Raw genomic sequence first — 27,483 nt, 5'->3', positions numbered from 1 at the left:
TAAAATTAAATATATGTAAATATGTGTTCACCCTATTCTGAAGAATATATTATACAACACGATATCGTCGCTTATGTTGGTAGGTATAATATAAGTAATCAATTCCTATTTAAATATTAACTACAAATTACTTTTACATAATGAATAGTTTGAAAAATGTATATAAATGTATAGTTTATAAACAGAAATAAATAGTTTATTTGTAAATTTACGAGAATTAGATAATATATACATGTATTTTATATATATATATATTATCTTTCAAAATTTCAAACATACGGAAATAGTCTGAGCTTAACACGCCGAATACGCCGGCGCAGAATTCTTTATCAACAGTCTCACATCAGATTTCTAATGTTCCATGAGAAATGCTTTTCGGATCAGGTGTAGTTGCCCGATTTTTTCCGTCAAACACATTTTGTTTCCAAATCTATTAAACCGATAGCCTCTAAAGGCCCGAAAGCCGTCAAACGTTTTTTTTTTCTACACGTTAAATAATTTATTTTAAAACTTTTTCTAGTGCGTTCAAATTATTGTGGCTATTTTGTTCTTACCTGTTTAGTGTGTGTTTACTTAGAATCCAATTGTTGCCGCTCATTGCCGGCGAGAATTCGATCAATTAGCTTAAAAATATTAAATAACGATGTTGTCCAAACTCAGACTACTTCGACCGCCGGTTTCATCTGGTACGTTATATTTATGCTCTGAATCGGTTTAATTTTTTCTGTACGATTTTGAATGATTTTTGCAGGAACCAGGTTAATAAGTGCTTGGGAATGTAAAAATTATAGTGATAAAAAGAATAGCAGTGAAAAAAACCATAGAAGGAAAACAACTCCACCATTAATAGAGGTAATAGTTATTTAATATTTTCTCCAAAATTATACCTATTATAAACAACTTTCTTATTTAAAGTTCATTAAATTCCTTTACTGGTAGTTAGTATATTTGCTCTTGGATATCATTTGGCTTGGAAATTATAAATTATGTAAACAATCAAAATTTTATTTTATTATCATATTAGCATGATTTTATTTATTTTCTAAACTTTAAATTTTCAAGATATGACTTTGTTTTTATCAGTATTGTTCATTTTATTTGTAATTAAAAATTAAATAATACCTAAATAAGTTTGTGGTTGATGTAGATTTAAATATATTAGTGCATGTAGTAGTTTATCGCATTATGTATATATATTTATATACAATCAATTCAACTTTCAACTATTAGGTATATGATAAAAATGGATGTTTCATAAATTATAAAATTGTTGTGCTACTTAATTATTTTGTATCAAACTGTTTGAGAATAAATGAATAATTAAAGAGTTGATCAGAAATGGAATGTTAGGAAAACGAGTAATAATATATTAAGTAAGATCTATAAGTTAAGTATTTAGGATTGATATTGCAAAGAAATGGTAATTATGAAATGTACTTTAATAATAAGAGTAAAAGTGGATATAATGGAAAGAAGTATCTAAGATATTGTGTGATAATAGAAATATTATATTTTATTAGGTTATAGTGAAGCCAGTAAGGCTTTTTAAATCAAAATGTTGAACAGTGGACATGAGAACAAAACAGTAGTATTGTGAAAATGAGAACTTTATCATGGATGTATGAAATTATTAAAATATATAAGATAAGTAAAAGTCTAGAAATGGCACAAATCATAGATATAGTGAATACAAATATTGATTCAGGCAAGATGAGATGAGACAGAAGAAATTAAAGATGTTATGAAAATGAATATTGGAGGAAAGAGTTAAAAAAAGAAAACCTGATTGAAAAGATGATTGGATATATTGGTAACATAAATGGAAGTAGTTGATATATATGAGCATAAGATGGAAAACTGTATAATGGTGATGAGCAAGAGCAATTGATATTAATACCATATTGTTGGTAGTAAAAATAAAGGCTGTGGTGCCAAACTAAAATTAAATTGGGTGGCAAAAATTATTTCTTGCTACCCACCATCTATTCAATGTAGAAACACACATAGTAGTTAATACATAAATAGTTTTTTAGGTACCCATAGAAAAAAAAGGGGGTCAATTGCCATAAGTTGGGTTATAGGTTTGGCGCTACTGGATGAGGATAAAGACAGTTGAAGCATACAACTTATATTGTATATTTTTGAATTAAATATTTCATTATATTATATACCTAAATAGTCTATAAGTTGACAAATTTCAAAAAATAAATAAATTAAATTAAATCAACTTAAATTTTAGGTTATTAAACCTGTTAAAATAAATTATTCAAAAAGAACAAAAAAAAATTATGAACCAGTCAATATATCTAAAAGAGAGATACAAACCAAATATAATGAACCTCTAACATTGTGTCCTTTGGTTTCAAAGGTACACTACTGATAAAATATTTTTAAATATGTTTTTTCTCTTATATTATATAATATTTAATTATCCTTTAGACTGAATCATGTAATAACTCAAACCCACCAAAGTCTTCTCATTCTCCTGAGACTCTAAATCCTGTGTCTGAGACAAATAATGAGTGGCAGAATGGTTCTAATAATAAACCGTATTTTAAAAATATGAGCCTTATAGGTGGAGCAGTCATCTTAGCTGGATCTTTGTATGGTGTAAGTATAAAAATAATTTTTTTTTAACTTTATTTTTTGTTTAATTTAATATTTAATTTATAATAAATATAATGAATCTTAGTGTTACAATAATGCTACTTAGTGCTGTTGGTTACAGTAGGGTATATTTAATTCAAAAAAATATGTAAAATTATGAACATTATCATGTTATTTTGTACAATTGAATTGATTAACTTGCTAATACACAAGTTGCTTGGATGTATAATTTTTTTTCATCTAAGTTCTTATTCTTATCTTATCTAACTTTATAATGAATATATCATAACTATCTGTATAAGAAATTATAAAAACTATGTTTTGCTTAGTTCTATATGTCGCAATACAGTTTTATACTTCTATTTAATTATTTAATACATGATTTTTATAGTATGTTTATATATATATATATATATATATTATATTATAAATATTATTTAAAATATTGCCATAGTAAGAATATAAATATATAAATATATGATTATAAATTAATACTATTTGCATAATTTCAATTTTTTTTTTCATAAAAAATATACGAAACAATAAAATATTATAAATAAAAACTTAATAATATCAATCCTAATGAATTTTATTGAAATTTATTTTCCAAGTATAAAATTTAAAAATTATTCAGAACAATTAAATTAATCCTAAATGTTTCTATAACATCTCGATTATCAGTATCCTATTAAAAAAATAGTAGAAAGTAAAAAGTAAAATTGTACTTTATATATAGAACATTATATGATAATAATCAATTTAAAATATATGTAACTTTGTTATATAATAATAATTATATTTTTATATGGTAAAATTATTTTAAAACAGATTTGGAATTCTGATATTTTAAAACTGAAAAAAGATGATAGTTCTATTAAAGAAATTAAAAAAGGTAATTTTAAAGTTTATTAAATCCGATATAAATATAAAACTCATTCATTTATCTGAATTTAGCAAAAAAATCACGAAAATTGATACAAATTCCTGCATTATCTCAATCTATACCTGATAATGTACAATATTTATTAATTGGGGGAGGTACAGCTTCTTTTGCAGCATTCCGAGCAATTAAGTCAGCTGATCCTACTGCGAGGGTAAGTTACAATTTATTATTTTCTATTAACAATTAAAATAAAATCGATATAAATATTTTTGTATACATCTAGGTTTTAGTAATATCAGCTGAAGGTTATCTTCCTCATATGCGACCACCATTATCTAAAGAATTATGGTATGGCGATGATTCTGAAATGGCTAAATCTTTGAACTTTCACCAATGGAATGGTACTACTAGAAGTTTATTTTATGAACCTGATCCATTTTATACACCTATTGAAGAATTAGCATCTGCCAAAAATGGTGGTATATCTCTAGCTCGAGGCTGGAAAGTTGAATCAATAAATGTTTCTGAAAAAAAAGTAAAGCTTAATGATGGAAAAGAAATAAGTTATGATAAATGTTTAATAGCAACTGGTTCAGTTCCAAAAACGTTAAAATTATATAATGATGCAAGTCAAGATGTTAAAGATAAATTCTCAGTTTTTCGATCTATTGCTGATTTTGAAGATCTAATGGAAGAATTAAATCATGTTAAATCTATTGCCATTATTGGTGGTGGATTTTTGGGTAGTGAACTTGCTGCCTCATTAGCTAATAAAGGAAAAAAAAATGGTGTTAAAATTTATCAAATATTTAAAGAAAATGGCAATATGGGAAAAGTGTTACCAAAATATCTTAGTCAATGGACGACAGAAAAAGTTAGAGATGAAGGTGTTGAAGTTGTGACTAATACAGAAGTAGAAAACTGTTCTTTAGATAATAATGGAGAAAAGGTCAATTTAGTTCTAAATAATGGTAAAAATGTAGGTACAATTGAACATAAAATAAAACAACATTTTTTCTAAATAATCTTTTTGTTTTAGATTTCTGTTGATCACGTAATAATGGCAGTTGGAGCTAAACCTAACACTGAACTAGCTGCTGATGCTGGATTAGAAGTTGATCCAAATCTCGATGGCTATTTAGTAAATGCAGAATTACAAGCAAGAACAAATTTATATGTTGTTAGTTTTAAAATGAAAAGTTTTTTTTTTATATTGAATAGTATATTTGATATTTGAAATTATTTTCTTAGGCTGGCGATTGTGCTTGTTTTTATGATAATCAATTTGGTAGAAGACGTGTTGAACATCATGATCATGCTGTAATTTCTGGTAGATTGGCTGGAGAAAATATGGCTGGCGCTGGTATGTGTTATTATAGTAGTATTATTTAAAATATTAAAATAATTTTTCTATTTAATTATAATTTGTATTTTAATATTTAAGTAATAATATGAAAAATATTTTTGTATTAAATCAATTAATTTGACTTTCTTACTTAAACTAGATAAAAATATTATGTTATCTTCCTTAATTAACATAGAAAATAATAAATTAACCAGGAATGTTATAATAACATTTTTTATAGACAGTATTTGAATCTACAATTTAGGTTATATACAATTTTATGCTTAATATATTTTAAATTAAATAAAAAAACCTAAAAATACCCTACTTGACAATATTCAACTCTTATGGCACGTGAAGGGTGTGATTAATCTTCACTAAATTAAATTCACACAACTTTTTTATAGTAATAAAAAGAAATAAAGGGGTTAGAATTTAAAAATATTTCACTTTCTTCTCCTTCACCCAATAACTATAGTCATCTTAATTATATTATTATTGAAACTATTGAGTTACCATACTTATATTAACATTATATGTATATTTTTAATTTTCTTACTTTTACTCGACTCTTCCAATAAATCAATCTATCCAATGCAATTTATACTTAATAAATTTTTTTTAAAAAAATTAATTTCTTATCATTCTTACATTGGATTTTGTGTTGTATCATCAACCGTTATTCAAATATACTTAAAAAAAACCATATAAAAATTAATTTTTTAAATAAATGAAATATCCGATATTTTATATTTTTTCATACAAAATAATAGATGTATGAAAAATTGTTTAGATATGTTTTTTATTAAATATATAAATATCTATAATTTAAGTTATGTACCTTTTTACGATAAATTCAATAGTTTATTGATTATATTCAAAAAATGACAAACCAACCCTATTTTGCAATTTTTCAACCCCCTTGTGGCACATGTAGGAATTAGTAATCATGATCAAATTTAACTCAAATTTCTTTCTTATAATAATGAACAAAATGAGGAGGTTAAAAATCAAAAATTTGAAAGTTCATAAATAAGGGTCACCCTAATATATATGTATGTTAGCTTCAATGATGTAATTTAGTAAGTATTCCATAACATTAATTTAATGTCTATCATTACTTGATAATGTTGAAATTTAATAAAATATATAAATTCGGTTACAAAATTATAAATTATGTTTCGCACTAGTTTTTGCATTCATTATTAACATAATATTAGTAGAGCAATTCAATATTTACAATTGTTTATGCTATGATATTTTACATTGCATATTTTATATATTTTTTTTTTCATTTAAATCTATTATTTTTTAATTACATTTAAATAAATATATATCTTAGTCTTATGATCCTGAAATTCCATAAGATGTAGCCTCACAATGGATTATTTATTTTTCATTATTTATTTATTTATTTTCATTACACATTTTATAGGTAGTTGCCATAATTTTCTCATGATTTAATACATACTAGACAGAATAATAATTGAACTCTGGTATACTTAATTTTTAACATTCTATATTATTTACCTATTTTAAAGTATTTTAAATCAATAATTTTGAGCTTATTATAATTAATTTACCTAAATTATGATTGTGTACAACTATAACCACTATATATAAGGTTATGGATTTAGGTTAGGCTAAAAGATTTCATAATTTATAATTATAAAGCAAGAGAAAATACACATTGTATTCTGAGTTCTCTTACTAATACTTTAATATTTTAATTAATGGTATTTAAAATTCTAATTTTATACCACAAACCCTAAAAAATATTAAATTGTTGATATCAACATTAATGTCAGTATTAGATGTTAAAATTGTATTTTTAATAGCAGTTATTTTAATTTTTAATGTAGCTCTTAATGAAAAGCTAAAAAAATGGCCATGTAAATAAAAAGGTTCTGGACTCTTGATTTACATTACTGACTAATATTTATAAATATATATTTAAATTTAATATAAATGTTATGTAATTAATATCAATATTAACCATATTGATTATAATTTATACTTGCTTATGTTTTAATATATGTTATTAACTTTAATTTTGAATTAATTTTGTTTTACTCAATTTATAGCTAAACAATATAAACATCAGCCAATGTTTTGGTCTGATATTGGACCATCAGTTGGTTATGAAGCAATTGGAATCGTCGATTCTTCTTTAAATACAGTGGGTGTATTTGCCAAAGGAAATCCTAAAGATACATCACTATCGACGAATAAAACTGACGAGAATACCACAATAAATGATACAGATACACCTGCTGAATTGGAATCCAAAAATATTTTTGAAAATAATTATAATAAAGGAGTTGTGTTTTATTTGAAAAACGATGTAGTTGTTGGCATTGTGTTATGGAATTTGTTTAATAGAATGTCTATAGCACGCCAAGTGCTTAAATCAGATAGATGCTACAAAGATCTCAATGAAGTAGCTAAACTGTTCAATATTCATGGTGATTCATCATGATGTTCATATTAAATTAAAATATTATTTTAACATTGTTTTACTGTTACACTAGTATTTATATGAGGATAAATATGAAAACATTTCATATATGTAAAAATTAATATATTTTTGTATAGACTGATTCTCTTTTAGATTATTTTTTTTTTTTTTTTATTTCATATTTTATTGACATTCCTTCTGCATATAATTGTTACTTCACTAGTTAGTTAAATATTTTTACTAATAAAATGTTAAAAATAATCGTAAAATACTAAATAAAATACGATTTAGTGTTATTAGAAATGAATAGTATTAAAAATGTATATATTTTGTTTTCAATTATTCACCCAGTAGATACATTTTTAGTATTTTTAGTATCAAATATTTATGAAATATAGGTATAATAATTGACCTGATTTTTACAAATTATATTAAATAAATTACTAATTTCACATTAAAAAATAAAAAAATAATGGTTTAAAAGAAACGTATTTTATTTACTATGTAAAATTAAAATAAATGAGGTATTAAAGAATGTATAATTAATTTTAGATTTTTTTTATTCGTTTATTTTAAATGTATAAATAATCTATTTTAATTCTATTAAGTTTTTAATGGTTTTTGTTTGCACTTTAACAACATTGTACATGGTATTACTTATGCATCAAATATTTAATGTACTTTATATTTTTAAAAATAAGTACAATTTTGATAATTTTAAATTTTTGGAAAGTATCAATCAATTAATTTATTTGTATACATTAAAATAACTAACAAATTATACTTACATTTTGAAGTATTAAAATTGAAAACCCAAAAATCATAAATAGTTTTTAAAATATTCTAATTTGAAATGTATGCTCTAAATTGTGTTTATTAAATCATCATAATTTTCCGTGGTATGATAAAATTAAAGATTACTATATAGTTCATCAGAGTGGTTTAATATTTTGATTTTTTCGTACAATATAAAATATACTGTTTATAAAAATAAATAAGCTTAAATCTTAGTATCAATGAGTTATTATTTATTTTTAATCTACAATTAACACATTTATTCAATTAATATACATCTCACATGTTGTATGAAAAAATACTTTTTATTATAAAATATGAAGTTAATTTTGTAACAGTCCATAATTAAGAATGATATTTTCATTGTACATAAGTTACTAATGGAGCCACAGTATGTTTATTTTCATCCTTTTTATGCTTATTTTAATGTATAACTGGATTACTATAAATATAGTTAATATAGTTATAGTTAACTCGTAGTAATTGTAGTAATACACCTAACCTAACCATATATTTTCATCCAAATATATATCTATTAATAATAATACTAATTTTATATTAATAATGTATATATAGAACAGATACAGTGGTATGTTTGAATATTTATTTATGAGTGTTAGTTTTACTAGTAACATGTTTTACAATAATCCCACTATTTCAATACAATTCATTGGACACTGTACACTTTAGATTTTATGTTAGTTACAAAATTCTACATAGTCGCTATAGAGACAGGAATAATACTAGTTAAAATATCATGAGTTTTAATTACACTATATTAAAGTGCGCAATAAGTATTTAATAATATTTTTATTTATTTATTTATTTAATTGCAGTTTCCTTTAGAATTAAGTGATGGACGGCAATGAATAATTCATTTGTAGCGTTTACCATAGGGAGCACTGGCCACTGCAAGTGATATACAACTGTATTTAATTGAAATTATATATGTCCGTCCCTGAAATAGGCAGATATAAATTAGCTATATCATCAACAATGGTTTTTACGTATTGTCTTTAGGAACACGTCTGCGACTTTTAAATTTATTCGATAAAATAAACGACATTTTTCTTTCTATTTCTTGGAATGAACAATACGTAACTATTAAGTTGGTATTACCGATTCAATAATTACAGAATATTTTTTTAACGAATCACATCTGCTTTGACACGAACAATGAAGGGTTCGAGAGAACTGGCCCTACCAGATATTTTAATCTAGACCTAAGAGCTAAAAGCCATGATCTTTTTCAATACATTTCGTAGAAAATATAAAAATTAATTCCCATTTATTTTAAGAACAATCTTACGCGGTTGTATTTTACAAGCTTTCCGTTGTCCGATTCGTAATCGTTACAAATATAACTAAAATTATGTAACGCACTTCGTAGTACGAAAATTAAAATGCTCGCTTCGACCCTTTAACTGTACATGAATTCAACAGCCGAACGTGCGTGTTCTGCGGATACAGTTTATTATTATTTATTGATGCGTCCGTTTTTTTAAGTTATAAAAAACGTAATCCAACCCAGGATAACGGTCGTTCCACTTGTATATTTTTTCTACTTCCTTCTACTTCCTTAATATATTATCAAATCAAGACATTGCAATTATTTTCCATATCTAGTCTACATCGCAACGACCGCATTAAATGTTCGAAACGTCTTTTTGCCGCCCAGTGACGAACTATCGATAAATGGTGGCCAATTTAGTTATCTCACTATTTAGTTACAACTAATTTACTTATTGAGCTTATAAAAACGCACTATTTTGTTAACGTCAGTGGTATACAATACATTTTCTTAAAAGGAGGAAAATGTACTTATGAATTGGAGGGATTTATCCAACTTATAATGAGTTACATTATTATAGATCACTAGCTGACCCGACAGACTTCGTCCTGTCAAAAAGATTTGTAATGTGGCAGTTTTTGTGCCTACGTATTTTAAAAAATTCTCCTGAACAGAACCGTCACCCTGGTGATAGGGCGTTGTGAATAAAAAATAATTAAATAAAACATATATAAGGATTTAAAAGTAAGTAATCGCTTTATTGTTAATCATGTGAATCATAATTATTATTATTATCATTGTAGTGCTTTGTGGTATACGATGTTTTTTGTTTGATTACCTGGCGCATAGATAAACAAATCTGATGGTTTTCCAACACGGGAACAGGCAACATACAATTGACCATGTGAGAAACATGGGTTTTCTAGATTAATACCACAAACACTTAATGATTGCCCCTGGGACTTGTTTATAGTCATAGCAAAAGCAAGACGCACTGGAAACTGTAGTCGTTTAAACTCAAATGGCACATCAGTCGGAATCATTGGGATGCGCGGTATGAGAACATCTTCTTCTCCTTTATACTTTCCTTTAAGTATAGTTGCTTCTATCACATTGTTTAGTAATTTTTTTATCGCTAACCGTGTACCGTTGCAAAGACGCGGTTGGTTGATATTTCGCAACCTAACCAATCATGGTTTCTGTAATTTTGAGAAACATCTGGAAACACCTTCTGAATAAGTTCATCTTTTGATCGAGTTAACTGACAAAAACTTTGAGGAAAGTTAATGCAGCCAGTCAACATGTCTATAGGAAATTTGCCATTACCAATGTCAATGAGTTGTTTAGAGAATATGTTTCCAGATTGGTCATTTTGCAACTCGACACGCATATTCTTGCTTAAATGAAGTACTTTGACATGTTTCCACAAACTGGAGGACTTTAGACATGCATTGAGTTCATCAGCTGGCATTGATCGTGGAATCACCGGCAATGTTTGACGAAAATCTCCTGCTAATAAAATCATTGCACCACCAAATCGGTTATTATTGCTCCGTAGATCTTTTAAGGTTCTGTCCAAAGCCTCCAAAGATTTTTTATGTGCCATCGTGCATTCATCCCAAACACGTAATTTTTGAGATATAGCGATCAGTGAGTCAGTGGTATTTGGATTATATGTATAGATAACTAATTATTGACTAACATTATCGGACTTTATTTATGCCTATTACCGTGATATCCTCTTTCATTTAAAAAAAACTGTATGAGAATTGGATAAGAAGTTGCGAAGCCAATATAAATAAAAAAGGTATAATATAAGAAAATAGTATTTTTTTCATTCTCATTTTTTTTATATATAATAGTTGAATACCTCCTGGGTGAAGCCGGGTAAACCAGCTAGTTTAATATGAACTTTATACCATAGCAATAAAGCTCAAATTGACTACGTTTTAGTTACAAATCATTTGTATTAGAAAAAGAAAAGGGCTATTTTTAGGGTTTTCCCAGCAATAATTCTAATTTTTCTCGCCGTAAAAACCATCCTTGAACTTCAACGAACATTTGAAAAAAAGATTTGGCCAAATTGGTCCAGGCGTTGTTGAGTTATGCGCTTACCAACACATTTTGCGATTCATTTTTATATTATAGATTGTTAAAAATGTTAACCTTCATATGATTATTAATCATTTTTGTAAAATGTGTTCTTAAGATGGAAGTATGATGACTTATGTGGCTTAATTAGTAAAATATATTACCTAAAATATTTATCTAGCCCATGGGCTCTCAAACTTTTGAGGTCCGCGCGCCCTTTAACATTGTTTTATGAGTTCACGCCCCATCCCCTCACTACTATAAGATTGATGTATACATACTATTTATATGTAAACTATACTTTAATGCAAGGGCTGGAATCGAACCCAAAAGAACCGGTTCTGGAACCCAAGAACCCTTAAAATATTGGGAACCGGATCCGAATTTTCACATATTCAAAGAACCGGAACCCTCATTATAAAATTAAAATTATCGGATGAAACAAACATTATTAATTATGTTTTTATTCTTAAAATGTTAAAGCATAAATAAATTCCTGAGATATAATCTTGTAATATTTAATTAAATATCAGCTAGTGAAAAAGATTCGTTGATTGAACTTTCATGTGATCAAACTCTAAAATCGTTTTTTAAAACTACATCATTATTACCATTCTAGTTAAATATTTGGCAAGAATTTCCAGCAATTTCTATGTTTTCACTTAGAAACTTGATGGGCTATATTTCGACAACCTGTGTATCTGTGTGAACGAACTTTTTCTACTTTAATTTTTTTAAAAATAAATGTTGGAATAAATTAAATTTTGAGTGATTTAAGGCTTTTCATTTTTAATCCTGATATTGATTCTCTCGTGGGGGACAGTTCAAAATTACATTAAATTGTTAAACTCTTGAATTATCTGATTCAATGAAGTTTTTTTCGATTAAAAATTTTTTTTTATAAATAAATTGTAATAACTGACGTATATGCACATTATACATATATAATTATTAGTCAGTGCTCGAAATGGAAAATTTTCTGAACCGGAACGCTTTTTTTTTGAGTATATATCATAGAATTGGGGGCTTCACCCAACTAAAATTAAAATTTCTTCTTCCTCAAATACTAACCCTTTTTTAATAATATATAAGTTTTATCTACTATTTTATGAAACTCACTTTAAAATTTCAGCCCTTTTAAAAATTTAAATATATTTTTATCTTCTTTTACTTACTTACGAATATGTATGTATATATTATATAAAATAAAAATATAAATATAAAATGTTTAAAGAACTACTTATAATTTATAAACTAATTTTTATTTAAATTTTATATTTATAACTCAAAAAGTACAGCATCAATACAATTTTTTTTACAATAACTTCCACAATGATTCATATGTCTTATCACACTTTTGGTTTCTTTTACGACTTGTGATATCATCAGCCAGTGGCGTAGCGAATCATGTTTTTCAGAAGCAATTGCTTCTGGTTTTTTGGGGGGTGGGGGTGGTGGTACCTGACCCGTGGATAAGTGGTTAATGTACATGTATGATGTACATGTAAGATTTATATTTTTAGAAAAATATTATTTTGAATGTATTAAATTATTGAAATAGTCGACACTTTCACATCGACACTCGACGTCTCGATAGACGGCTTCTGCACTCTGTAGTTTAACATTACGGCCTACGCTTCTAACCTGCGCATTTTTATTGTTGTCCGTTCCTGTGACTTTTTTGAGTTTTTGACTTCTAAAGTTTTTTTGATATATTTTTTTTTTTGAGAGGGGATACAACTTTATTTTGGGTGCTACCCCACCCCCTTATTTGAGCATATAACTATACGAGTATCGTATACATCAGTTGGAGAAGGGTGGGTGGGGTAGGTCATAAATAATTTGTTCACTTCCATATGGTTTAATGTTCGCTACGCCACTGTCATCAGCTGAATGTCGACCATTCAATAACCAAGATCGAACGTATTTTTCTGGTTCGAATTTCGTTAGAGGTAGTCCAACACAATTAATAAATAAAAGAGCAGCAACAGTTTTTATATTTAATGAAGTTCTTAGTGGTGACATGATTTCGTTCATAGAACTAAAATTTCGTTCACATTCGCTAGTCGATACTGGAATCGTTGCAATTGATTTATAAAGGGGTTTCAAATCTTCTGGAATTTCCTTTTTGCCCAAGTCCATTTTATAAATTCTAAAACTTTGAATAGTGCTCTTTTCATCAATTTGAAATTGTTGACATAAATTACGAATATTACAGTCACCAAATTGTATATTTTCTATTTGGCCATCATTCGAAAGTGGCCAATTTTTTGGATTCAATTTTTCAATATTATCAAGTAAGTTTTTAAACGTTTTTTCATTGTCTTGGCGATGTTTTTCATTACGACTGACATTTGATGAACTGGAAGTCATCATTCGAGATTTTAAATTATTAGCTAGGCTTTTGTAAAATTGTGCAGAATTTATTTTAGGAACATTGCCACTGTGTAATATTACATTTTTATACATTTCGTTCTTTATTTCTTTTAATGCGTTAGTTAATTTTGGACCTGGATCGGTTGCCATAGAATCTAATACACGTATTGTTGTTCTTATAGATTTATCAGCGTCTACTAATGTAATACTACGTTTTTGTAAATATTCTGATAAATCTCCTAATTCGTCTAAAGCATCAGACATGGTATTTAAATTACTAACAAATTCTATACTTGTTATCATTTTAAACAATCCACAGTATTTACTTCTTTCTTTAGAGTCTCTGGTAGAGTCCATTGACGCCAAGTTGAAATGTTCACACAAAGCAGAAAAATTATTTATGACTGCATTAACTGTCCGTTTGCTTGATGCTACCCATCGAACTGACAAAATTCTACCAATTTTCAAAATTTGTACTTCTAATGAACTAGCAGCTTTTTTTAACTCGTTTTGGTTTTTAGGTGACTGATGGAATATAGTATAAAGTTTATCCATAAATATTTTAAAATGGTTTATACCACAAACTTCGCTAATAACATCACCTACTACCAGTTCCAAACGGTGATTTGATCAATGCCAAATAATTAATTTAGAAAATTGAATTTTAAGTCGCGTGGCTACTCCCGAATCTTTTCCGATCATAACAGAAGCTCCGTCACATGCAAAAGCAATAAAACATTCATTTAAAAAAATTTGATCAAATCCGTGTCCACCCAAACAATCAAGTAATGATTTAGTAATAGTTTCAGCAGAGGTATTAGGGAGTTCAATTAAGTCAAGATTAAAAGTATAAGGTTCACCGGGAAAATCTTCAATAAATGCACGAACAACAACTACTAATGTTGTTAATTTACTAAGAGTAGTTGATTCGTCGATTAAAATAGATATATTTGTTTTAGTTAAAATTATATTTTGGCAAATAATTTTTTTCATCTCTGATGCAATGTGGAGTGCTATATCCGCACACGTTTTATCGGAATGTAAAATGTTTCCCATATTTATACCATTTAAAACTTGTAAATCTATTTCATTTGGTAAATCAACAAAAGGCCTTTGAGTTTTTACAATTTTATAAACAGTTCTAAAAACTTTTTCAGTAGTAGAGAACTTTGATTTCAATGCATTTTCGAAACTTTTTTCTATTTGTTTTTCTTTTGATTGTTCATGTAATTCTACTGCTCTAAGATGAACGTCAGATTTTTTGTGTTCAAATATTTTTTTTCTCAAACTAGACATTTGACTTTCTTTTGACTTTCCATTCGAAATTATAGAACAGTCTTGCCAAGGTTTGGAAAAGCGAAGAGTTTTATCAACAACAGATAATCCTAAATTTGTTATATTTTTACAAATCAAACAACCTAATGCTTTATTTTTAACTACTAGCCACTCATTTACAGTCTTGAAATTTTCGTACTGACCTTTATTCCAACATTCGGGCAAATCACTAGTTTCGTGAAGTTCCATATTTTTATTTGATTCTTTATTAGATGATGTATGTTCACTTTCAACGCACAGTTTTTTATTTGTCGAATTATCACATTCATCATTGGACTTAGAACGTTTATTTACCCAATTTAGTATAGAAGAACTCATATTTTTCGCACGGAATAATATATGCTATAAACTAATGTAATTAATGATCAGCAAAATATAATACATGTATTACTGCAGCTTAAATGATACTAAAAGCTAATCAAAACATACGGGTATCAATATGATCACATGATTTGCTGCCACTCAGAAAAATAAAAACTTTTACGTTTGATAAAGAATTTCCGGCTAACTTGCGGGAACGTATGTACTAAACTGCGGGCACGTGGGGATGTCAAACCGTCGTATGGTGCCGTTCCATAGTATTTCTTATCGTACGTTAAAAATACACATAGGTGCGTATCGTGTGAATATAGACAATAACTACACTATCGGCGGACAACGATTATCTAAAGATAAGCAATAAATTTACTAATGCGTTGCGGTCGTTTGTCGTTTATTAAATATTTTACAATGCACAATTCTGCAAAATGTTTAAATTTTACAGAAATATGGTAGGTACAGTAAAAATTTGTTTGAACCGGAACGATAAACGTATTTTTTTTACGAACCGGAACGCTAAAAATTTTTTTGTCGTGAACCGGAACTGCGTTCCGATGCGTTCCGCTCCATTTCGAGCCCTGCTATTAGTAGGCCTCAAAGATTTTCTACGAAATTGGTGTTCCGCACTACTTAAAAGGTTGGGAACCGCTGTCTTATAATTATATATTAATCAAAATTAAAATATTAATAAAATTAATAGATTTAGATTGTTGACATTATATGCAGTAACGGATTTTCGGCACAAGCAACATTAGCAAGTGCCTAGGGGACAATATTTAGAATAGGCACAAACATTTTTCCTCAACCTTTTTTTTAATTTTTGTTTCAATACTATTAATGTAATTCTTATGAAATTAAAATTTTAATATAATGTTTTTTCAATTACCCAGACATTCGGTAAATAATATTATAAAATTATCTCAACGGTTGCCCCCGTTACTATTAAGCTGTGGCATTCGCATGGGCGTATTTACGTGTTTCCGGCTTGTAGGCCTGTGAAAATTTGTCACCCTTAATAACTTAAATATTAGACAAATTTATAATTTATTTACTATAAAATATACATTAATCAAGTAAAAAATTGTATTTAAATAATAAAACATAATTCTTTAAGAGTTAAAACTTTTTTGTTAATAATTAATAACGACATAATATAAATAAAATAAATTCTTCAAACTTGGATATGACAATTATTAATTATATCGGTCTTCGTCGACATTTGGTAGTAGCAAAAGTGTCGATTAAATCTTCAAAATTAAATTATTTTAACATGTTGATGATCTCTCTATCGATAAAATGCTAAATTGTTTAATTTTTCATTCATTTGGGTCGATCATAGATAGAAACAAAAAAAAATGCCTTAAAAGACTTAACTTTTTACAACATTTTTGTTTATAAAAAAATCACTAAAAAAATGCTCTTAAAATTATTTTTAACATTGAAAAAATGTATTTATATAAATTCTTATTCTTATTATTTGTCTTTACTATCTTCTTTTTTAACTGAAAATTATTTTTAAAAAATGAATGTAATCAGGGCTGAAGTAAAGGAAAGAGATGTCTACGCTCCGGGCGCAATTCCTAAGAGAGTCCAAAAATGAAAAATTTGTATTCTCTGTTAAAAATTACAATGTTATTTACAAAAAAGTCAACGTCCTATACATTAATTGTTCATCTCGGGCGTAATATTTGGTTGCTATAGTACTGTAAACAATTTAAATATAAACATACATTCATTATAATTTTACCTTGTGTTTCATATAAATCTAATATACATAACCCTATATAAATATTAACTACATTTTTATCAAATTTTATCCATTTGTTTATAAAAATAAATAAAAAAAAAAATCTCAACAAACTTACGATCATTCTGGAACTCCAACAAAATAAATTGAAAATAATATTGTTTAACTTTAAAATAAGTTCCGAAATATGTACTTTTTTATGTCCTTTAGCCTATTATCATTAATTATAAATACTAATATTTTTACCTAATCAATGCTTTTACTTAAGAGCAGAAATTATTTTTGTGTTTTATAGCACACTCATTGTGTAGTAGCAAAAGATAAGTGTGCAGTAACAAATTTGTGTGTGTGTTATTTTGTAAGTCATTTAAGCGATCATTTTCGTATTTTGACACAAAAATATCAGTCAATGTTTTTCAAGCTATTATTTTTATTAATATTATTTAAAATATTAAAAATTTTTAATAAAAGATAAATTTTAATATATAAATTTTATTAACCTCCTATCTACTTTTTAACTCCTTTTATAATCCATCCCACTCATTGTCCTTTACCTTCCTAATAGGCGGAAATCCATGGGAATTTGAGAAGGGCAGACATTTTTAACGATATACCAAGCTATGGGAGGCTTTTCTATTTATTGCCATACAAAATGTCAAAACATGTGGGGAGGTATCAGTTTTTTTTTTTGGGGGGGGGGGCTAAACCCTATTTAATAATATTATGATGTGCAGTAGCAAATAATAAAAATGAACCCCTGCTTAGAAGTTAGGATAATAGGAATTGTTTTTGAAAATGTAATGTTCCCATAATATACTCGTAAGTACGACGTCTGGTGAAGTGATGGTTATAATTATATTATTATGCTTATATATATAAAGGAACAGGTCTTTTTTTATGTTGTGACGACACTATTTAATATTATTTTTCCAATTTCTTTCATAGAATTGTTCCAAATATCTTCTTAAATGTCACCATGTCGTTCGATTTTTCATTTTCTTATCGGAGGAGAGGGAAATGGAGATTGGAAAATGTTAATTAATGTCGTCACCAAATTGAAATATAAAAAAGGCCTGTTCTTTTATTTATATATATATAAGAATAAGGATTATAGAATCAATTTTAATAATATATAAATAGAATCATTAGAATCATTTGTAAATATTATAATTATTTTTTCTTTCTTTCTTGTTAAAAGGCCTTTTAAAACCATCCCATCTCACACTCATTTCTCCATTCTTCTCTATCCATTGCTTTTTCTTTCCAATTCGTTCCTCCTCCTAGCAATTCCACATCCTTTTTGACTAAGTCTTTCCATCTTCTTTTGGGTCTTCCAAGTGTTCTTTTCCCACGTGGGTTTTTTTCTAACACTGCTTTAATTAATTCATTTTAGCTCCTCCAAGCATGGCGTGCCCGTTGGAGTCTTCGCCTTTTAATCACCTCTGTTATAATTGTGCTTTGGAATAATATTTCTATTATTTTTATTATTATTATTATTATTTTTATATTTTATTATTTATAATTCAGCTACAACTCCTATTTAGCACTTGATTAAATTAAGTAAAATACATTTTTTTTCTTCTTTAAAACACAAAAATGTGTGTTGATTTAAATATTTCATTTAGGGGAAAGCAAAAACTATACATGAATGAAGCCAGGTAATTAAGCTAAAATAATATAAATGTAATATGAAAGTAGCTGTTTTCATGTAAGCAGTACATGTTTTTTTTACTCAGCACCATCGTTTTACATCATCATTCAACATTTTATGAAATCTCATATTATATCTCTTAATAATTTTAAGTTCCTTACCGTGTTGGCTGATCATATTCGACGGCAACAACATCGACATCTTTCAAATATATAGAACTTACTTTATATTATGTAATAACATTAATTAATATAAAATGTTAATTAAATATATTAAAATGATAATGTTAGCTGCATACCCATCACTACACATACTGCACGTGGTTGTCGAAGACTAGTTACGAATAGTATGTTTCTACGTTTGGAGTATAGTGTAAATGCAAACAAACACGGTGCAATATTAGTTATCAATTTATTTTTATCCATAAAGATAAATATTGTTAGCAATAATATCGCGAACGCACATGGGATATACCAACATTTTTAGTGATATGATTGCGGACGCAGTCAGGATATACCAAAATTTTTAGTGATATGATCGCGGACGCAATTGAGTTATTAAAAAGGTACGATATGATTAACAGGACGCATTCGGGCGACGCCCTAGTAATTATACATGATATTTTAAATTACTATTTCCATAATTCAATATTATACAATTGATTTTAAAATATATTTTAAAATCAATATTTATACTAATAAAACATAAAATAAACATTTAATTTTTATATCTTATAATCATAAAATTATTATAGAAATTATAAATTGAAAATTATATTAAAGTCTTAAAATCACTGTCACTATTCTGTCGTGAATTATACTTAATAAAAATGTCTGTATTTGAACCAGATTATTGACGGCGCCAGGGACGAGCCAGGTAGGGTCGTGGCCATACAATGGCCCTACCTGAAAATAACTGACTTTACCTTAGACATAATAATATAGTCATTTTTCATAAATAGAAAATATTAAATAATAGTATTTATCTTTTGTTGAAATCTCATTTTTGGTGGCCCTACCTTATAATTGTTGGCTCTACCTAGGCCCACCACTAGCCGGCTCGGGAAGCTAGAATAGTGGAAGGGGCCAAAAAACCTCGGGTTGACCCACTGACGTCAACTAAAAATCTAGTCGGTACCACAGGAGGGGGAGCCCCACCACACGCCGGACCGGCCTAGCCGCTCCGGACCCGGTACCCTCAAGGTTGAGGAGCCTACCTCGGCTGAAACGTGGTGGCAGTGGCACAGCGCGAGATAGTAACAAAACCACAACACCCAGTGGAAATCGCGGGTCCCAACACGGTTCTCGTGTCCGCGGTTTGAAAAGGTACGGGCTCATGCTCGGTGCTGGTGGTCAATATGACGACCCGGGCTCCTTGGTCATACCTCGGGGTTCGTTTCGACTGCGCCTCTTGAGTAACGCCACGCGTTAATAGAAGGTGCGCGGATAATAAGGCCTCGGCCACAAAACCGGATCTCGTGTTGGCTCTACCTAGCAAAAAATCCTGGCGCCGCCACTGAACCAAATTACCAGAGTACAACATATAACAGAAATTTAACATGTAACAAAACAAGTTGACAACGATAGCAATTATCTTAACGATGTAGATATCTTCTTGATTGTGTTATCCGTGTAATCTAATACCAATACATGTTATAACTAAATATGCGAGTATTTAAAACAGGAAAATCTGTACTCTACTATAGGGTGTTTCCATGCCCATATTTAAAAATTTGGCGCTCCCGATCATATAATTTATGCCCCCCCCCTCCAAAAATAAATAATAATAATGTAACACTTATTATTATGTCCATAATCGAAATTCTTTAATGTTAAAATATAATTTATGAATGAAAAACGTTTAATATTTTTTTTTAACTATCAAATTAAACAAATTATAACTTTTTTTTAATTAACAAATTATAATATAGTAAAAATACAATTTTTTTTAATTTACAAATTAGGTATAACATAATAAAACATAATATTTTCTTATTTTATTGTTTTATTTTTTTTTTTTTCATTAGGTACATAATTTTTAAAATTAATTTTGCTAAAATATTTTGCCGCCCCAGAGACTTGACGCCCCCGATCATGTGCCTACCCGTGCCCTACCCCCTAAATACGGGCCTGGGTGTTTCAAAAAGAACGCAGGATTTAAATCTGCTATAAATTAAATTTATTTAACAAATATATCATTCTCTTCAGGAAAAGTTAAGGTCTAACAGTGAAAAACATTATCGGGCATATGACCCTACCTACTAGCTCTACATACGATTATTTTATCCATAAAATTTACCATCACTCGATCACATATTACCCTATCAAGTTCGTTGAGAACATGACGAATTTCTAGCTTAAGCTCCAAGAAATTTCGAACTTTGTTCTGGTAAACTCGTGACTTAGTGTATTCCCATAAGAAAAAATAACACGGCGTCAAGTCGCAGCAAGATCGAAATGGGTAGCTTTGGCCACGCAATGAAATTAGTCTATTCAGGAACTTCTAACTTCTCATGCAGCAGAATGATTGTTCCTCTTGAAGTGTGACAAGTTGAAACCAAATATTTTTGATGTTCATTTAGTCCAAATAAGACCAAAGAAAATTACTGAGCTCAGTAAGTATTCTTAGGTATTCTTGTATAGTTACAACAAGATAGCGCAACTTGTTACACTTCAAGAGAAACAATCCCTCTGCTGCGTGGAAAGTTTACGGACAAACTTATTTCGTTGCGTGACCAAAACTACCCACTTCGATCTTATGACTTGACGCCTTGTGATTTTTGGGGATACAATAAGTCACGAGCTTATCAGAATAAAGTTCGAAATGTCTTGGAACTTAAGTACGAAATTCGTCGTGTCTTCAACGAACTTGATGGGGCAATGTGTTATCCAGTTATGATACATTTTATGGAAAGAATAATCGCCTGTAAAGCTAGTAGGGATGGTCATATGCCCAATATTGTTTTTCATTGTTAAACCTTAACTTCTCCTGAAGAGAATTATACATTTGTTATGTTTTTTTAAAAGAAATAAATTTAATTTGTAGCAGATTTGAATCTTGTGTTATTTTCGAAACATCCTATATTTTTATAAATACCTACTTTGGAACCCTAAAACAGTAATGGAATAGTACCTATAGGTTAAACCAGGTTTACATCTAACAATAAATCGTAACGATGCGATTGGCAAATTAGAGGGATTTCAGACGAGACACTATTCGTACATGAGTGTCTGAATCAATAAGAAAATGCAAGGTATCATGATATAAATTAATTTTCTCTCGACCATGGAAGTAGAAAAAGTTATTTTACATTATTTTTTGATTAAAGAAACAAAAAAATGTAGAAGCCTCCATTAGGTGCATCCAGTGTTGAGCATAATCGATTAAATTACGTAATCAATTATGATTAATTTAATAAATTTAATTTGTTTAATCATTTTTTAAAGAAATCAGTAATCATGATTACATTTTTTAATCATCAATCATAATCACCAAAAATATCGCAAATCTACAAACTTGTACTAAGTATTATTAAAATTAGGGATTTACAAAGCGTCAACTATTTATAAATTTTAGAGCTACTTATTACCAACCGATAACTACATTTATACTTGTATGGTTTTAATTATCTTGTATTAAAAATAAATATATTATTACAAAAAATCTTATAATGTTTTCATTATTTATTATTATACTTAAATTATCATTATAAGACCATTATTGCTTTGGTACCTATCTAAACTAATTAAATTTATTATAAAAAATTTAAGATTTTCCCAACATTGGGTGTCCAACATACTATCATTGAAGCTATATTAAAAAAAGTTAATTTTCATATACTATTTCCCCAACTCCTTAAGTACTAGTCAAATATTTTTAATTATTACTACTAATTTTATTATATATTTTTGCTTTGCTTCCCTAGAATAAAATTCTAAAAACCTCAGCAAACATCATTCCAGCTATTTAATTTAATTATTATATTAGCATAATCGAAGTACAGTGTATCCTATAGTGAAAAGTAACGTTCAATTTCGATAGTTAATTTGTCGGTATCGAAATTGATGAAGCTCATATTTTTTTTTATTTTTTTTTAATTTCGGTTATTAAATTAAAATAATAATAAAATAAATATTAGGTGTAAATAATATCTTATAATAATAATAATAATAATAAAAACGGATGTGTTCGGATACACGTGTCTTGTCTGAACGTACTCATAAAAGTTCATGTATTATCAGTGCCCAGGTGCGGATTTAGAAATGAAGAAAGGGAGAGGCTAGTCAAGTATTTTACTGTCATAATTCGTTGCGCATGTCGATTTATAGAAAGTATTTCATACGTCTTATTTTCAAAATATTTTAAGTACCTACGTCCGATATGGTTCTACCTAATGTCTAAGGGGGGGGGGGGCTTCAATCCCCTATAGCCTCCCCCTTGCATCCACGCCTGTCAGAAAAAAAAATAACAAAAATAATGGGCAATAAAATACATTTTTATTTGGTCTAGCCTGATTGTAGTCGTTTAGGTGATGTTTTTGAAAATATTTGTAGAACTTCCAATTCGGTCAGATTTTGATTTTCTTTTTTATTGATATTTGCTAAAGGTAATCCATTAAGACGTTCCTCCATCATGGTTGATCTTTGGAATATTGGCTAGATTAATGATATTTGGATTATTGCTAACAATTGTTCAGTTGTAATCATAAATTATAAATACCCATCTATGGACTGTGGTCGTAATCACAGACTAAGATTTACGAGTATATAATATTTATTAATATCTTAGTCCGTGGTTCTAATAAATGGGTAATACACATTGGTAGAATTAAAAACCAAAAATAATAATACGGGCAATGGGAGGGGGCTTCAGCCCGTTAGCCCACCCCTGCGTACGCCACTTCCTATATTAATATGCGGAAACATGGTTCGTTTCATATAGTAGCTTAGGTATCAATAGTCATTAGACCAGAATGGATGACTTCTTCATTGTATGGTAGCACTCATTTTTTTAAAATTTAATATCACTTATTTGCTTAAAAATTGTAACTAATTTCAGTTAGGACGTTTGAAAGATCCTCTCATGACATTGGTTTTAAATAAAAATAAAGTCAGTGTATAAAAAAATCGATCTGCTTATGAAATTAAAGTATTACAAAAACGTATAAATTATAGTCAGCATAACTGCTGCACGAGAAACAATCCACAACAACGTTTAAGATGATGCAATATGTTATAAAGGCATAGAAATATGAAAAAATATTTAGCAATCCTTTACTCTTTCCACGATTCTACACTGTAAAAATACAACAATATAAATTTGTTGAATCTGTAGTGCCCGATCGAGAAAATTTGACGCTCGGGGCTAATAAAAATGCAGCACCATTATGTAGGTGGAAGTATGAGGTGTGTTCATGATTTTTTTATTTTTCATAAACTTAAGAGCACCTTTATACCAACAGCGCCTAGGGCAAGCATACTCACTTGCTCCTCCACTTGATCCGGCACTATGTATCCACAGTACAAATAATATGCAATTATTATGAACAATAATAAGTTAAAAGTTGTGTATTTATTATACTTAGGGGTGGAACTAGGGGGAGGAAGATAAAAATTCATTCTCGGGCGTAAAATTATAGGTTGTAATTTTTTTAGTATATAATTTATTATTGACTACTAGTTTGATATTTTTAATAAAAAATATAATGGTTAGGTTAGTAACTAAATAAATATAATAAAAACATTTTTAATCTACGTAGATATGAAAGAAAATTTCACTTTTGTCAGATAATTTACGATTTCAGAGAGTTTTTCGTTTTTGTACATTTTTTGATGACGTCATCAATATTAAATATGTTTAAAACTCAATAATAATTATGATTGTATGATAATTATTTGAAAAATAATTATATAAACCATATTTCGAAAGTCGTAATACATGAATTATGGAAATTCAAATTTCAAGTACACAAGAAGAAAAGGTCCATTGCAAAAATACCGATAAGGATTGATGTTTTTCTCTGTATCCAATTCTACTGGCAGTATTCACTATTTATCTTGATATGTATGCTAAATATGAAATATCAATAATACATACACAAATGGAAGTGAAACGATTTTTGCTGATTTCCATAAATCTATGACAGATATTTAAAATATTAAATCGGAGCCCGTTACATGATATTGTATTGTATTATGTAGATACTCACATGACCGATCGATACTTATTATAAGTGCCGTATGTATTCAAGAAGCGTATTCCATATCCCGGTGACCCAGCATATTATTATTGACTATTTTATTGAAACGTATTTAAGTCTAAACATTGTGTCATATTAGCAATCACATCGTTGAAACTGAATTGTTAAATTTGTCATGAATCATGATGAATTCGCCGAACATCTGTGAAACTTTTGCGGATTAACGTGAGTAGTGTACAAATAATAATACCGTAATCTTCTTTGGGGAGGTAAAGATGTAAGAACAAAAAATCCATATTTAAGTGCATACACATTTTCGTCGCGGTATCTGTTAACAACGATAGTATTAACTTAGTATTATATTAACTTATTAATATTAACTTAATATTAACTTCATAATGTTTAAATTAAGCGTTCAATATTATAGTATTGGCTGTATGATGGCCGTGCCTAGGGTGGACTTGCAGGTGTATATATAAGCTCTACTCTGAGGACGAGACCATCTTTTACTCAGCTACAAAAACAAATCATAAATCACGTAAATAATAATTATTTACGTATTTACAAATAATTATTATTTCCAGAAATCGCATTCGACTGATTGATTCGTAGACTTGAGCGAAAGAATATAGCTAGATAAAATCCCGGGATTCGTTTCCAATTCGTAAATAATATTCAATTATATTATGTAAGTATGTAATGCACATAGGCGTAACTATGGGGGACTTGAGGAGACTAAGCCCCCCCTGTCATAATTTTTAGTCTCACTGACGGTAGCTACATTTTTAATTTTAATTTAAAATATCGTTTTATTTTTTGTATTAATATCTTGGAAAAATATTTATTTATTTTGGTTACACGTATCATTGTAATACGATGATTGTATATAAGGTTTTACTACTTAAATATTATTTAGAAATTATTAATAAATTAAACACAAAAATAGTCGTAAAAGACGTACGATTATTAATAACTTGAGATAACGATTAACGAGTAACGAAATATTAATGAAACTGACTTAAAATCAAAAATTTTGGTTGCAAAAAATTGTAATGAAAATCAATTAAAACATTAACAATCAGGAACATTTAAAGCAGCTAAAGAGTATTGTTGAAAAATCTGTTATCCCAAACTTATACAAAATGCTACATTTAACGCTTGCAATTCCAACAAGTTCCGCATATTGTGAAAGAACATTCTCAGCAATTTGTCGAATAAACACCTACACAAGGTCAACTATATTACCAAATCGATTTTCCAAGTTAACAATCATAGCAATTGAAAGGGATTTGTCAAACATTCTTAACAAAGAAGACATTTTAAATAAATTTGCCAATACTAGCTGTTATAGTTATAAAATTCCTTTAAGTTTTTAATTTATAAGAAAATTTAACTTGTATCTAAAATAATACTTAATAAATATGTTAATATTTTAATGTTTACCTCAATATTACTTCTTTTATCTGTCTTATACATTGTATATTAATAAAATAATATTATAATTTAATAATGAATATTACTTGAGGGACGAGTTTAGCAGAGCCCCCACATTTTTTTACTTATCTTAAATATTTTAGGACTGAAGCCCCCCTAACTTTATGATCTAGTAACACCTATGGTAATGCAGTACATGACATTAAATGAGCTTGATTGGTTAAGATTTAGAAAAATACGTTTGCAAGAATTTTGTTATTCTCAGTATTTTGCTTATCATATCTTATTATTATGGTCGAAGGGCCCCCAAATTAATTTTCCCCTGTCTCCGAAAAACCTTGGAACGACCCTGATAATATAATCACAATGCATTATTTTACGACATCAAGAAAATCAACGGTTTATATCCGAGGCCCTTAAGAAACGTCAGTTTCAAGACTCCCTGTGCTTTGCATGCCCGGTACCGACGTTAAATCCGTTACCACATGTGCTGACAATCTCCGATGTACGTATTCGTCTGCAGGGCAGCTTTATTGCGAAAAGGATCCAACCCTGGTCCCTCGACGCCCCCGCCGCGGTGTCTTGTCTACACCACGATTGCCATTTCTTGCCCGCACCGTCCACCTGTAAGTTTACGCCACATGGTGCGTGCACGGAGGGTGACAGGCTTTAAGAAAACGCTTTCCGCTCTTAAAAGTTGACCCAGTTCTGCGCTATGCGGATGTATCCACTCGTTCCACGCTTCGACTTCGAAACGGTTTTTTTTCAATGCGCACCATCCATTCTCTTGTACGAACGTCTCGGCTGGCATTCTCTCTTCGTATGTGATTTCCGTGCGCCCGTCGATCATTATCATCACTAATAAAATTATTATTAGTAGACCTGTTACGACTATTTCTAATAATAATTCTACTACTGATATTATTATTATTGTTTTCTTCCCCTTCTTCGTG

At 28.5% G+C, this 27,483-nt stretch overlaps 2 protein-coding genes and 1 long non-coding RNA gene across 4 annotated transcripts; 1 reads left to right on the top strand and 2 right to left on the bottom strand.

Annotated features, from left to right (window-relative positions):
• The first annotated feature begins 326 nt into the window (after nucleotides 1-326).
• Nucleotides 327-7,450, top strand: LOC112693421 (apoptosis-inducing factor 1, mitochondrial). 2 transcript variants are annotated; one of them, XM_025568484.1, is made up of 10 exons: nucleotides 327-686; nucleotides 752-852; nucleotides 2,240-2,368; nucleotides 2,440-2,610; nucleotides 3,436-3,499; nucleotides 3,562-3,701; nucleotides 3,774-4,469; nucleotides 4,530-4,670; nucleotides 4,742-4,853; nucleotides 6,920-7,450. In XM_025568484.1, the coding sequence occupies exons 1-10, from the start codon at nucleotides 644-646 to the stop codon at nucleotides 7,312-7,314; spliced, it is 1,992 nt and encodes a 663-aa protein (XP_025424269.1). In that variant the 5' UTR covers nucleotides 327-643; the 3' UTR covers nucleotides 7,315-7,450. The 2 variants fall into 2 exon arrangements, with proteins under 2 accessions (XP_025424269.1, XP_025424278.1); XM_025568493.1 differs by lacking the exon at nucleotides 2,240-2,368 and having other exon boundaries at nucleotides 336-686.
• Nucleotides 7,451-10,116: 2,666 nt separating this feature from the next.
• Nucleotides 10,117-10,427, bottom strand: LOC112693511 (ATP-dependent DNA helicase pif1-like). The gene has a single exon (XM_025568626.1). The coding sequence runs from the start codon at nucleotides 10,420-10,422 to the stop codon at nucleotides 10,174-10,176; it is 249 nt and encodes an 82-aa protein (XP_025424411.1). The 5' UTR covers nucleotides 10,423-10,427; the 3' UTR covers nucleotides 10,117-10,173.
• A 14,403-nt stretch (nucleotides 10,428-24,830) lies between these two features.
• LOC112693501 lies at nucleotides 24,831-27,398 on the bottom strand. Its single transcript, XR_003149486.1, has 3 exons — nucleotides 27,013-27,398; nucleotides 25,106-25,424; nucleotides 24,831-25,033 (listed from the first exon to the last, which is right to left on the bottom strand). It is a non-coding gene; the product is annotated as an uncharacterized LOC112693501 (long non-coding RNA).
• Between the last annotated feature and the right edge of the window lie 85 nt (nucleotides 27,399-27,483).

Source organism: Sipha flava, unplaced genomic scaffold (genome assembly GCF_003268045.1).
Source record: "Sipha flava isolate LNK unplaced genomic scaffold, YSA_version1 117_pilon_pilon, whole genome shotgun sequence".
Taxonomy (NCBI): Eukaryota; Metazoa; Arthropoda; class Insecta; order Hemiptera; family Aphididae; genus Sipha; species Sipha flava.
The sequence above is the reverse complement of the archived record's forward strand: the minus strand, read 5'-3'. Positions and strand labels throughout refer to the sequence as shown.

Bases quoted from the DNA above. Each gene is read 5' to 3' on its own strand.
- LOC112693511 (XM_025568626.1), bottom strand. From the start codon at position 10,422: ATGATTCCGACTGATGTGCCATTTGAGTTTAAACGACTACAGTTTCCA.
- LOC112693421 (XM_025568484.1), top strand. From the start codon at position 644: ATGTTGTCCAAACTCAGACTACTTCGACCGCCGGTTTCATCTG. The intron at 2,369-2,439 runs GTACACTACTGA...ATTATCCTTTAG, and splicing joins TGTGTCCTTTGGTTTCAAAG to ACTGAATCATGTAATAACTC. The intron at 4,671-4,741 runs GTTAGTTTTAAA...TTATTTTCTTAG, and splicing joins CAAGAACAAATTTATATGTT to GCTGGCGATTGTGCTTGTTT.